The sequence below is a fragment of the Polyergus mexicanus genome, unplaced genomic scaffold, assembly GCF_030449975.1.
Source record: "Polyergus mexicanus isolate NDT 795.1 unplaced genomic scaffold, iyPolMexi1.0 SCAF_9, whole genome shotgun sequence".
NCBI lineage: Eukaryota > Metazoa > Arthropoda > Insecta > Hymenoptera > Formicidae > Polyergus > Polyergus mexicanus.
This window is the reverse complement of record NW_027223329.1, coordinates 7,493,892-7,506,465: the sequence shown is the minus strand read 5'-3', so window position 1 is coordinate 7,506,465 and position 12,574 is coordinate 7,493,892. Positions and strand designations below refer to the sequence as shown.

At 34.5% G+C, this 12,574-nt stretch overlaps 4 protein-coding genes and 1 long non-coding RNA gene across 8 annotated transcripts in view; 1 reads left to right on the top strand and 4 right to left on the bottom strand.

The window, feature by feature from the left end:
* The window catches only part of Burs (Cuticle-tanning hormone bursicon), a 2,060-nt gene extending 1,921 nt beyond the window's left edge, over positions 1 to 139 (bottom strand). Inside the window, exon 1 of the mRNA XM_070302313.1 lies at positions 133 to 139. Within this exon, the coding sequence (XP_070158414.1) occupies positions 133 to 139 (7 nt within the window). The remainder of the gene's footprint in view (positions 1 to 132) is intronic.
* Wdr59 (WD repeat domain 59) lies at positions 79 to 5,340 on the top strand. Of its 3 annotated transcripts, none has more exons than XM_070301620.1 (17): positions 79 to 291; positions 369 to 502; positions 596 to 745; positions 828 to 987; positions 1,084 to 1,163; positions 1,248 to 1,314; positions 1,388 to 1,596; positions 1,670 to 1,933; positions 2,018 to 2,168; positions 2,234 to 2,427; positions 2,538 to 2,674; positions 2,757 to 2,975; positions 3,302 to 3,428; positions 3,973 to 4,002; positions 4,436 to 4,599; positions 4,724 to 4,977; positions 5,057 to 5,340. In XM_070301620.1, exons 1-17 carry the CDS (start codon positions 138 to 140, stop codon positions 5,194 to 5,196), a joined length of 2,634 nt encoding a protein of 877 aa, XP_070157721.1. In that variant the 5' UTR covers positions 79 to 137; the 3' UTR covers positions 5,197 to 5,340. The 3 variants fall into 3 exon arrangements, with proteins under 3 accessions (XP_070157721.1, XP_070157720.1, XP_070157722.1); XM_070301619.1 differs by having other exon boundaries at positions 2,535 to 2,674; XM_070301621.1 differs by lacking the exon at positions 3,973 to 4,002 and having other exon boundaries at positions 2,535 to 2,674; positions 5,057 to 5,339.
* LOC138936325 (uncharacterized) lies at positions 1,062 to 2,436 on the bottom strand. The gene is made up of 3 exons (XR_011447370.1): positions 1,786 to 2,436; positions 1,475 to 1,566; positions 1,062 to 1,296 (listed from the first exon to the last, which is right to left on the bottom strand). It is a non-coding gene; the product is annotated as an uncharacterized lncRNA (long non-coding RNA).
* Positions 5,341 to 5,398: 58 nt separating the features above from the next.
* Ahcy (adenosylhomocysteinase) lies at positions 5,399 to 8,771 on the bottom strand. The gene is made up of 6 exons (XM_070301626.1): positions 8,621 to 8,771; positions 7,892 to 8,082; positions 7,002 to 7,343; positions 6,403 to 6,618; positions 5,986 to 6,212; positions 5,399 to 5,901 (listed from the first exon to the last, which is right to left on the bottom strand). The coding sequence occupies exons 1-6, from the start codon at positions 8,751 to 8,753 to the stop codon at positions 5,604 to 5,606; spliced, it is 1,407 nt and encodes a 468-aa protein (XP_070157727.1). The 5' UTR covers positions 8,754 to 8,771; the 3' UTR covers positions 5,399 to 5,603.
* Positions 8,772 to 9,825: 1,054 nt separating this feature from the next.
* On the bottom strand, positions 9,826 to 12,451 carry LOC138936315 (uncharacterized protein CFAP97D2-like). 2 transcript variants are annotated; one of them, XM_070301616.1, is made up of 3 exons: positions 12,417 to 12,451; positions 11,676 to 11,814; positions 9,826 to 10,253 (listed from the first exon to the last, which is right to left on the bottom strand). In XM_070301616.1, exons 2-3 carry the CDS (start codon positions 11,751 to 11,753, stop codon positions 10,026 to 10,028), a joined length of 306 nt encoding a protein of 101 aa, XP_070157717.1. In that variant the 5' UTR covers positions 11,754 to 11,814; positions 12,417 to 12,451; the 3' UTR covers positions 9,826 to 10,025. The 2 variants fall into 2 exon arrangements, with proteins under 2 accessions (XP_070157717.1, XP_070157718.1); XM_070301617.1 differs by lacking the exon at positions 12,417 to 12,451 and having other exon boundaries at positions 11,676 to 11,890.
* Between the last annotated feature and the right edge of the window lie 123 nt (positions 12,452 to 12,574).

Below are 12,574 nucleotides of genomic sequence, written 5' to 3'. Positions count from 1 at the left end.
AAGCTATTTTATTTGAAAAATATGGAAAAGATATGTATATTATCCTATTCTATTTTAAACTATTTTTTTTATTTTAGAGCAATACACGAATTGAGATATTGACTTTTAATGGAGCAGGAGGATATGAATTGCAAACCATGCTGAGTCTGAAAGCTCACACTCGTGTGGTTAGCGATCTAAACTGGCATCCCAAAGAACCAGATATCATTGCCTCTTGCAGTATTGACACATTTATACATATCTGGGACATACGGGATCAGAGAAAGCCGTGTTTGTCTCTGTCTGCAGTTGGTAAGATGATAGATTAAAGCATAATTGGATGATTCTTTCTTGAATAACAAATAAACATTTTTGTATTTTCCCTATAGTTGGATCATCCCAAGTGCGTTGGAATCCATTATTATCGTATACTTTAGCCACAGCACATGATGGAGATGTTAAGATATGGGATCAGCGAAAAGCAACAAGTCCTGTGCAATATATAACAGCCCATTTGACCAAAGTATATAACTTTGTTACATTTATAATCATATATTATACTTATATCTCGAATAATTTTTGTAAGAAAGTCAAATCAAAATCAAAGTGATTTTAGATACACGGTTTAGATTGGTGTCCCTTTCAACAAAATCAATTGGCAACGTCGAGTCAAGATTGCACCGTCAAAATCTTCGACATTGCCAATCCGCGCAGAGCCGAGAGTATCTTGACAACGAATTCTCCTGTGTGGAGAGCGAGATATACAGTAAGAATACATTGTTATAACTACTCTACATATATCACATACATCTATACAATACTCGTGATCATTTGATGAATTTTTATAGCCTTTCGGGGAAGGTTTAGTGACAATAGTGGTACCACAGCTGCGTCGTGGAGAAAACAGTCTTCTGTTATGGAACACGTCGAATCTCAGTGCACCAATTTACACATTTGTAGGTCATACAGATGTTGTGCTCGAATTTCAATGGCGACATCTGAAATTAGGTATTATAGTTGAAATGTATATACTAAGAATTATTCATAAAAATTAGAAAACCATAAAATATATACATTATTACAACTCTTCCTATTTGCTTTTAGAAAACAGCGAATTCGAACTCGTTACATGGTCCAAGGATCAATGTCTAAGGATTTTTAAAATTAATTCCTTTATAAAGAAAGTAGGAACACATATATCCTCTTTATATAGTTTCGTGAATTATAAAAATTGCAGATAATAATAATGTTTCTCTTGCTATCTTCAGTTATGCAGTAATGGTATTGACGATGGTCTGTCAGTTTACAGCCAGTATTCTGAGGAAAACAATCTAAGTATGTATGTCGAATTATCAAGATATCGTGATATTTTTACGATAAAATTTTAACACAATGGGTATTTTTATAGGAACTCTGCAATCCGTTCAAGAATTGCAACTTAATGCTTCCCAGAGTGAACCTGAGATAAATTACATAACAAATAAAGTGAACGAACCTGTGGCACAATCTGAAACGGTCAATTTTCCAGACAATTCTAAGAAAATCTCGTCTCCTACTCAACCAAAGAGTTTGCAGCAGGAGTTCTCCCTAATAAATATGAATATACCAAATATAGAGGTAACTCGGAAGATTATTTTACACAAGATACAAATTGATGAAGCGATTTATGTCACTTGACATTTCGTTTCAGGTAAATGCAATGGACGCGACGGAGAGGAGTTGTACCATAACCGCGTGTACAAAGAATTACAATGTAATATTAAAAGTAAATTTTCCTGTGAATTATCCATGCAGCGCGCAGCCTACCTTTCAATTTTGTCCCGGCACATCGATCGACAACACGATGATGATCAAACTGCTGAAAGTTCTCACGCAAACCGCTCAGCATCGTGTCAGGAAGAACAGATCGTGCTTGGAACCGTGTCTTCGGCAGCTAATTACAACTTTAGAACAAGTAAGCAAGTTTTGTATCTTTTATTGAATTAATATAATATAATCGAAGAAAAATATTGATCTTTGTCATTGTGTTTGCATGCAGATGTGTAAGAAAGACGAAGATGAGGGCGGTCACTTGGCGTATCACATGCAGGATAACAGCAACTTCCTGAACTCGTCCAATATCTGTGCGAATTATCACGATTCTTATATACCGTTTCCAAGAACATCCGGCGCCAAGTTTTCCTGCGTAGGTGCGTATATCGCTCGATATCGTCTCTCAATGTTTAACTTGGTGCGCTTTACCGATTCTGAACAGGTATCCTCGTTTGTTTCGGTCGTCCCTCGTACACGAGAAAATCGTTGTTGAAACCGGGAGATGCAACACCTAGGGCATTGTCCGCTTTGGACAATAGTATCGGTAATGGCGAATCTTTTATGCATATGTACCGAAGTACCTACGTGCCAACCAACGACAATATGTCTATCAGCTCGTATTACTTCCAAGATCGGGTAAGATATATATATATATATATATATATATATATATATATATATATATATATATATACACATCGTTTATTTCTATTATATTTGTGTAATTACGATTTTAACATTAGCAGAAAGATCTCCGACGTGGTTTGCATGGAACAGGTAGAATGCACGATCGATCATACTTCAAGAATTATCATCCGATGGTTATGATATATGACATATCGTCGTTATTCTTTGTTAATAAGGAACTCGCCGAGAAATACACGTGAGTGCAATGATTATACATAACATTTGAGTCGTGACATATTTCAAAAATCTGTAAAAATATTTTATTCCTCTCTTTATAGAATCAATACTGCTGACATTCCCGCTATGTGTCAGTATAACGCGAACGTGGCTGCTACGTTGGAACGATCTGATTTAGTTCAAACTTGGTGTTTAGCTGGTCTAATCATTCCGCAGCCACCTTCCAATACCGAGCACAATTCTTGCCAATCGAGCCAATCATCTGATATCGATGCTCCATGGCCTGTACATCCTTGGGGTCAACATTTGATTCATTCTCTGTAAGCAAGTTGTTAAGTATTTCTGTAATTTTTCATTGTTATGTGTGTTAAAATTATATTCATATATATATTTAAGCTGCGTCCATAAGAAAAAGAATATATTGAATCCATGTAATAAATTGAATAATATATATATTTTTATAGATTAATATTTTCTTTTAATTAAGACAGATATAAAAGTCGAAGAATAAAGATTTTTAAAATATTTACTTAAAAGTACTTTAATTACATTACGGCATGTGTGTATGTGTTCTTTTTGTAGAATTGTAATTTTAATTGTCAATCAATTAACTGTGATATATTAATTATTCCGTATTTCTGTTCAGAATACAACATTATGCTAATCAGTCTGATATTCAAATGGCTGGTATGCTGAGTTGCGCACTTAGCTACAGATTGGAGAACACAGATGCTGCACAAAGAAGGCTGACTAGCAAATCCGTGAACGTTAGTGTAAGTATGTAATTCGTGCGAAAGAGCAAAAAGTGTGCCATGTGTTGAAAACTTTTCCTAATACGGAGCAGCACTAATACCCTGTAAAGTTAATAGGAAAAATTGTGTATATGTTCAACAGTCACACAAACATCTTTGTCTTCTATTCAGCATATGTATTCCCCATATATTTAATAAGGAGGGAGATACCTTTTTATGCACAGCACGTGTCTCTTTCTTCCGATGCATGAGGGAATATATGGTGTTTTATGTCATTTGTATTAATGTTTGATACACAAAAATACAACGGTACGGTATACATATCTGATCATAAATGATATTAATGGATATATTGAAAGCATAATTTAGATCATTAGTTAGTATAATTAGTGTTGACAAGAAAATCTTAGGAAGCAAGTGCAATAAATAAAATTTTAATTTGAAGTTTTGCATTATTATACATGTAATAAATATAAATTATAGTGTACCGATGTATATCTTTTATGTCATCTATAATTATACAAATATCATAGCTAACGATATAATATGTTACGTTTTGTTATAGAGGCTTTCCATAGGAAAATGGTGGTTAAAGGTAAGATCTCTGAATTCTATTAATAAAACGAAGTGTTTTGGTTCTTAGGATTCTATTATATGATCGATATTTTACATTCACCTCTGAGCATCGGACTGGAAAGCGTCACTATGCCACATGCAGATTTGCTCATTGCGCCTGATTAAAATCTGGATGCATACAATCTTTACATACTTGTATAGATGTGATTGATGAAGAAAAAAAAAACAAACAAATTAATACGCGTATCGCTTGTAGCAAATCGCAATTGGTGGTTAAACAATGTGTGCTGTTTGCTATGATTAATTATGCATATATTTCATATAGATAAACAATCTGTGAGAGCTCACACATACATTATCCATTCGTAATGATCGTATAAATATTAATTAACGTTAATATAGATTATCTACACATAAATTGCGAACCTGTTTTATTCGATTATTCTTTATAGCCTGGCGGTTCGCCTTATCATACGATCCATCTGGCAGATACCACGATGGAGGGATGGAATTTTCAAAATCTTCAAAAACAACATCGATCCAACTCGTGGTCAGAGTCGCTCGATGATTTGAAGGTCATTCAAGACACGTTCGGGGATTCAGCGAAAAATATTAAGTAGGTTGTATAAAGATAGATGGCACAAATTAAAAGTCTTTTAGACTTTAATATTTTGCGTTTATATATATATATATATATTTCAGTTTTTAATATAATCGAATATATTGTATCTTGTTGGCAGGTTGTTCGATGAGAAATATACGGCACTGTACGACAGTTACAAGAAATCATATGCTGAAGCATTGCACAGATGGGAATTATTGGATGGCCGGGCGCAGGTATTGAAACACTTAAGCGCGTCCCCGTTCGACGTGCAAAAGGGCGTCGAGTTACAGAACGAGTGTCGGCTCTGCAATAAAATCAGTCAAGGTCCGCAATGCGCGAACTGCAAGGGACTGAGCTTTCAATGTATCGTGTGTCACGTTACAGTCAGAGGTTTGTACCAGTTCTAACAAGTAATATAATTGTAATTTAAAATAAAATTAAAAGTTTCAATTTCGTCCTAAAAATTTAGGTGCGAGTAATTTCTGCATGTTTTGCGGCCATGGTGGACATATTGAGCATTTAGCTGCATGGTTTACCAAAGAGACGGTATGCCCTACAGGCTGCGGTTGTCATTGCCTGCAGGAAAACTCAATGCTATTTAAAATATAGGTAATGTAGATGAAATTGTACATAATCATGATCTGTGATAGTTATTGTTATGAAAAAAAGAATACATTTTCTTTTGTTCTACATGTTGTATCGACATAATTTTTTCGAAAATTACTTAATAATAATTCATGATCAAGGATGAAAATATGAAAGAAATAGTAAAAAAGTTAATACGATCAAATAATTAAAAACCCAAATAATTTTTGATCTCAATTAAATATTAACAAATTATTGTTATCATCCAAGATTGTTACAGCAGGAACAAGCTAATCAATCAAATACTCTATAAAATTGATTATGTTGTTAATTCCAATCTTATAAAAATTCAATTGTATATTTATAACAAGAACAATTTATTATACAATGATTTATTGCAAGTTTTTCGCAAGTACTAGTAATAGTAAGTACTAATATCGATAATGATCCGGTTTGTAAGGTCCTTCTACAGACACGTCTAGATATTTGGCTTGTTCTGGCGTCAGAGTCGTCAACTTTACGCCCAGATGATTCAAATGTAACGCCGCAACCTCCTCGTCCAGCTTCTTCGGCAACATGTGCACGCCGATCGAATACTGGTCCGATTTTGTCCAGAGTTCGATCTGCGCAAGCACTTGATTTGTGAATGAGTTGCTCATGACGAAACTTGGGTGGCCCATCGCGCATCCTAAATTCACCAAACGACCCTCCGCGAGTAGTATAATATGCCTAAAATAAGAGCGATATGATTCAATTCATTATTGGAAGATAAAATTCGTTCATGTTCGATTTCGCAATCTTAAACATACACACCTGCCGTTCTCCAATCGGTATCTATCCACTTGTGGTTTTATATTGATCTTTTCTACAGCATTCTTTTCTAGCCACGTGACGTCGATCTCGCAATCGAAGTGTCCTATGTTGCAGACGATAGCGTCATTCGGCATATTCATAAAATGTCGACCCACCACAATATCCTTACATCCTGTAGTGGTCACGTATATCTGGCCTTTTGTAGACGCCTCGTCCATTGTTGTCACCTGAGAATTACGACAATAAGGATGTGATAATGATATTTGATCTATTTCCACTTTTATATATTTAATTTTACTGAAACTTATTAATTTTTCTAGAAACGTATTAATCTCATAATTTGTGACGTAGGGACACTTAATCAATGATCGAAATGAAAATTTGATATAATTTTACGATCGGTCGAATTTTTTTTACCTCATATCCTTCCATAGCTGCTTGAAGTGCATTGATTGGATCGATTTCTGTAATAATAACGCGACCTCCGAAAGCTCTGAGACTCTGCGCGCATCCTTTGCCGACATCTCCATATCCCCCCACTACGCATACTTTGCCGGCGATCATGACGTCGGTCGCTCTTTTAATGCCGTCTATCAATGATTCTCTACATCCATACAGGTTGTCGAATTTGCTCTATTAAAAATGTAAGATCTAATTAGTAATAGAGTTAAATCTCTTGTGTTATTACTTGTATATTACTTATTTTAACCATTATTAATTCAGTAGAATTTTAGTCAATTTTTGAAAAATATTATCTTTGTGCAATAATGAAAAACCTAATGTAAATGTCTAATTTCTCACATATTGCATCAGAATTTCTTCATATGAAAACCTACTCGCAATTCGGTTTATCATTCTCTTATCTATTTCGTCACTATTCTGTCATATTATACTACACACAATCATACTTATTATCTCAATTGATGTAAATGTGGTGACTATTTTTGAATCTAATCGCTTCCATATTGATAGAGTTAATCGTTCACAAATTTGCTTATTCATAACCTTGCACAAACCTTTGTAACAGAGTCATTGACATTAATGGCCGGCACTTTGAGTATACCCTCCTTCATCATGCGATAAAGATTATGCACTCCGGTGGTGGTCTCCTCGGATAAGCCACGACATTCCTCGAGATACTGTGGGTACTTGGTATGCACGAGATTGGTCAGATCGCCACCGTCATCGAGAATCAAATTGAGTGACTTGCCGTCCCGAAAGACGAGAGTCTGCTCTATGCACCAGATATATTCTTCGTCGGTTTCGCCTTTCCAGGCGTACACTGGTATCCCGGTTTTCGCTATGGCCGCTGCCGCATGATCCTGGGTGCTGAATATATTGCAGGACGACCATTGCACCTGCGATATAAGAATAGTTTTATTGAAGTTTAATTTCCAAATATTAGATTCTTAAGCAACTATGTTTCTAAACACATGTGATCGACTTTTATAGGAAAATGTATTTAATTTCTTCTTTGCATAAATATAAGCTGTGAAATATTCTTCTGTGACAATAAGTTTAGAAAGATATAATCGTAACATTATTGAAGCCTTTTGTAAATATTTTATAAGTTAACAGAAATGCACAAAAGACTTTTTGAAATGCAAGAAGATTTTTCTTATTCTAATATCTTTGTAACATCGTATCCACTTTGCTGTCAAATGACTCAAGGGGAAGGTTATCTGTCCTATTATCTATTCTGTTCAGATTCTATAAAAAGAAATCACAGTCATCTCGTCAGTAACATCATATCTAGCTTTATCTATTCTTTACAAATATATAAACAATCATTGGAAATTTCACTGCCGTTAATTACAATTAAATATTATGTTAAAAACTATTATGCAAATTAATTATAATTATAATTATAATGTTTCCTTAGAATAAAAATCTTTTCAGTGCTCACCTCTGCACCGAGTTCTACTAAGGTCTCAATCAGCACCGCAGTTTGTACGGTCATGTGAAGACAGCCGGCGATCCGTGCACCCTTCAGCACCTTTGATGGTCCATATTTTTTCCTGATCGCCATGAGTCCCGGCATCTCGTTCTCCGCCAGGGTTATTTCCTTGCGACCCCATTCCGCCAAAGTGAGGTCGGCTGTCGATAAACGAAAGATTTATTTCAGACAAACCGGGAAATTTGTCGATAAAATATTAGAATAGAAGAGAAGAGTTGCCATATATATAATTATATTATAATTCATAATGGGTAATTATATGCGTGTACAGAAAAATGATTAGAAAATAGAATCTTTAAAAATAGCATCTTAAAATATAAATAGTAGTGTAGTATAAAAAAAAATTTGACAAATTATTTTACTATTAATTACATATTACTATCAAAAAACTTATCTCATTATTATTTTGTATAATTATGTTAAAATTAGCGTGTTAAAACTTTTCGGAGGTATCGACAAAAATTCCGGGTATAAAACACTCCAATTAATAAGAAGGTTCAATTGGATATTTTCGCGGAGACTATTATAATCACTCTCCATATACGGCAAATCATACAATGATACGCAACCAACTTCGCGTCGTTCCGCGACGAGTGCGAGCACGCGTGTTCGTTCCGTGTTCGCTTCGTCCTCGAAATTTTCGCGTCGTTCGTTCATTCATTCATTCATTTCGCTTACCGACTTTGTACGCAGGCTTGTTGGACATAGCGCTTCGATGAGATACGTTTGGTTCGGTGGCTGCGAGATTAGTGAGAACGAGATGAGAGGGCTTAGTGCGAGTAGTACTAGCGGTTCTTATCTCGGTTGCCATATGCCACGCTTTCTCAAATCATTACCAGCGCGGTCACGTGATCGATCGTTTCCCAGTCTCGCCGGCGCGGCGCGCAACGCGGTCACGTGATCGGAATTCGAATTTGCCGCCGATTCAGTTTTCGCCGCGATCTTTACCAGTGAGAGTGCCGATGATGTCGCGGGTGAGAGGAGGAGAGGAGAAGTACCGGTCGCAAGGTAAATTTATACATTTATTCGTGTCCATAATGAATAATCGATGTTATAATTAGCGTTGAATGTTATCTGCTGTATTTCGTCGCGTATTCGCGCTTAAATCGCTATTCTTGCGTCGGACGAGATAGATCGGTTAGGCAGCCATTTTTAGAAGAAGACAAACGATTAAGTTATCGCTCGTTATCTTGGATTTATTCATTGTTACGTCTAATTAAATCGGAAAAAATAATGACTATGAAATTTTTTCGTGATAATATAGCTTATCCTTCATATCGCTGGGTTAGATTACGTATTCAAATAAGAGGGATCTGCAAAATTGATAACGCGCAATAATGGGATATAGTCCTTATTTGTAATTACCGTGAATTTTTTATTACGCGATTGTTATTTACATTTATTATTAATTAGTTGAACGTAATTATATATGAATACATTATCGAGATCATTTATCATTTATTATATATATATATATAGTAATTAGTTTTATGATATTCTCGTTACGTAACGATATTTGCAAAATTTTAGAATTTTTCTTTCGTAACGTCCGTTTTTACCGCTAGTGTCATCTAGCGATAAAAATGTATATCACCGGCGTATTTATTTTCAATTCCCAGTTAGTATTATACATTTTTATCGCAAGATGGCCTTAGTTGGTCGTATGATGTCGTTTACGAGATGTCTCAAATATGAAATGTCTCTTCAATTATTCATTCACACTCATGTAAACATGCAGATTAATTACAATTCTAATTTTGATGAAAGTTAAATTTTGTAAAATTACTTCATCTCATTAATACACATCGAACATAAATTCATAGAAGATTATTTTGATATGATATAAGTTAATAACATAAGTTTTTAATCCGAAAAAGTTTATTAGAATTTTATGCAACAGATAAACGCGTGTAACACTTTTAGAACGGGGAAAAAAAGAAAAAGCCTGCTATAGATCCAAGATTGATCAAAAATCAAGCGGATAAGTTACATTTGCATATTATGTTATTTTTACGTCGCAAATAAAATACACAAAAAATATAAGAAATATATTGTATATAAATCATGTCAATGTCATGTCTCTTTAACGAGTCCTCGCGCATCTAGATTCCTGCCATTGAACCCGTTGAGTGTCCTCCGCGATCCGTCGCTTCCGGTGCATGATATCGCCAAGTTTTTTCAATAAGATAAAATTGTCCCTGAGAATACGCGCCTGGCGTTCTCGCTCCAATTGCAATCTTTTTGCGTTCAACGAGACGTGAGGTCTGCCCTCCGGAGGTTTCACGTCTACGGTTGGTTTGGCTGTCTTGACCTACGAAAATGATAAATATATATATATATATATATATATATATATATATATATATCAGGGTTGGGAAAGTTACTTTATAAAAGTAACTCGTTACCGTTACAGTTACTAAAAAGTAACGAGTCGTTACAATTTCCGTTACTTTTTTACAATACAAACTAATAAATTATTTTGCATAAGAAAAACTTTTAAAAAATTGTAAGCAAGATTTCATTCAAGGTTTATTACAAAATAAATGATTAAATTTTATCGAAATTTTTTATTAATTTTTAATAAAATTTGTTGCTCCATAGTATCATCATTTAAATGCCCTCTTTGTGGTGTTAATACAGAGCCACCGATGCTAAACATTCTTTCTACAGATGCACTGCATGGTAGAGTTGTATTATATTTAATAAAAAGTTTTTTAAGTTTTGGATAGTCGTTTAACATTTCTATATTACAATTATTTGATTTTAAAAACCGTTGCAATTCTTCTTCTTCAGATTCATTTTGCACCGTTTTTTGCTCAAAAATGAAAAAATCATCGCGATCGTCAGATTTTCCAGCTTTTGGAGAATTTTCAGTTGATCGGATTCCCAATAAATCCTCCAAGTAATTTTCAGCACGTTTTCTTTTTTCTCCGGTTAACCAGTTTAACTTAAATTTTGCATGTAAACATGCTGCTATTATTAATTCTTTTGTTTCAAATATTGTAAGAAATCTAAAATCAAATATAGTAAATTAAGCGACATTGTTTGTTTTATTGAAATTAATACTTTTGAATCAATAGTTTAAAATAAAATAATATTTTTCAATTAAATCCTTATTTAAAATTAAATAACATATGTATTAATCAAATTAATAAGTTACCTTTTATTTAAATCTTGCTGAATAGCTTCAACTAATGAATGGCAATCTATAAGGTCAGATTTATCGAGATTTTCTAATTTTCGTTGCAAGGTACTTAGAACTGGTAGTAAATGAGATTACAACATAATAAGAATGCTAATTGGTCGATTTGCTTACGGCTTTACGGTTAAGATAAAAATTTTATCACGCACAATAGCAAGAATAATATCTTAAATAAATCAAAAAATTTGAAAAAAGTAACTGTTAAATTCGTTACTCGTTACCGAAAAATGTAACGAAGTAACTTTTTCCGTTACAAATAAAATTTGTAACGCCATTACCATTACAGTTACCGAAAAAAAGTAACTGTAACGGTAACGGCGTTACAAGTAACGCGTTACTTCCCAACCCTGATTTTAGCTATTATTAAATATTAATCTGCAATTGCATTTGATTGTTCCTGCGGCAATATTTGAGCTTTTGTCGCATTCTCGAAGCTTCCGAGAACGAAAGAGACATTGATGAATGAAATATTGAGCAGATTCCATTAAAGAGGGAAAGATTGAAATTTATATAATTCGCACGAGTACTCACTCTAGAACGATGACGCTCATAGGCTCTACGTCGCCAGGAAGGCTCGTCCTCGCATAGCGTTCTTCCTCGGCTCGACATCCTTGCATATTTTGATGGCGCGAGGATGTTTACAATGTATAGCGCGAGTTTCCAAGTCTCTCTGGCAACGGAAACCTGATGATATTGATCTCCGTCGCATTTCGGCGCGCGAGAAACACGCGGACTTTATCGAGAATCGAGTATATTATTAATGCAACTAATAATTTCCGGATAATTATATAAACGGTTTTCTTTTTATTTTTTTATTTCTTTTAGATTTATAGAATTAAGAAAATCATTTTTTTTATGTAATAAGGATAATTTTCATCGTGTAGATGAATATTAATGTATATGTATATATCAAATATGACATAAAATTGAGATCCCGTAATTAATTAAATTTTCTTTCTTTTTTTTTTTTAAATCTATATTTTGTAACTGTGATTAGAAAATTTCAACACACGTTTAGCTAGAATTTTTCCGAATTGATTGCTAAATTGAGATCGCAATTTCACTCTAGATTTGATGTGACGAAATGCCAGAACGTATAGATTTCCGCGAGCGTAAATTGTAAATTAATGAGATGAGATAAAAGATTTTCACGTTACTTCGTACACACACATACACACACACATAGACATAGACATATGTGTATTTATGTAGAAATGAGAGCGAAGAAGCTAATCCCTCGAGACGATATAGGAAAACGGATCAGCGACGTACCATGTTTTTCTTCATCCTTCTCGCTCGAGCAGCATTTTACGCAGTCAACTGCGTATCATATCCATCCGTGTGCGTGACGCGTGTACTTTCCTCCCTTCGTGTCGGGAGGTTGCGATTGGCGAAAGTCCCTGGACCAATGATGCACGCCGGAAGGCGGA

What these genes read in the sequence shown, in the direction of transcription:
- Wdr59 (XM_070301619.1), top strand. Translation starts at nt 138, where the DNA reads ATGCTGAGTCTGAAAGCTCACACTCGTGTGGTTAGCGATCTAAACTGG. An exon ending in TGTGGAGAGCGAGATATACA is followed by an intron (nt 746 to 827) that starts GTAAGAATACAT and finishes GAATTTTTATAG; the next exon opens with CCTTTCGGGGAAGGTTTAGT. An exon ending in ATGGCGACATCTGAAATTAG is followed by an intron (nt 988 to 1,083) that starts GTATTATAGTTG and finishes ATTTGCTTTTAG; the next exon opens with AAAACAGCGAATTCGAACTC.
- Ahcy (XM_070301626.1), bottom strand. Translation starts at nt 8,753, where the DNA reads ATGGCAACCGAGATAAGAACCGCTAGTACTACTCGCACTAAGCCCTCT. An exon ending in CAAGCCTGCGTACAAAGTCG is followed by an intron (nt 8,083 to 8,620) that starts GTAAGCGAAATG and finishes GTTTATCGACAG; the next exon opens with CCGACCTCACTTTGGCGGAA. An exon ending in TACCGATTGGAGAACGGCAG is followed by an intron (nt 5,902 to 5,985) that starts GTGTGTATGTTT and finishes CTCTTATTTTAG; the next exon opens with GCATATTATACTACTCGCGG.
- LOC138936315 (XM_070301616.1), bottom strand. Translation starts at nt 11,753, where the DNA reads ATGTCGAGCCGAGGAAGAACGCTATGCGAGGACGAGCCTTCCTGGCGA. An exon ending in ATGAGCGTCATCGTTCTAGA is followed by an intron (nt 10,254 to 11,675) that starts GTGAGTACTCGT and finishes TCATTTTCGTAG; the next exon opens with GTCAAGACAGCCAAACCAAC.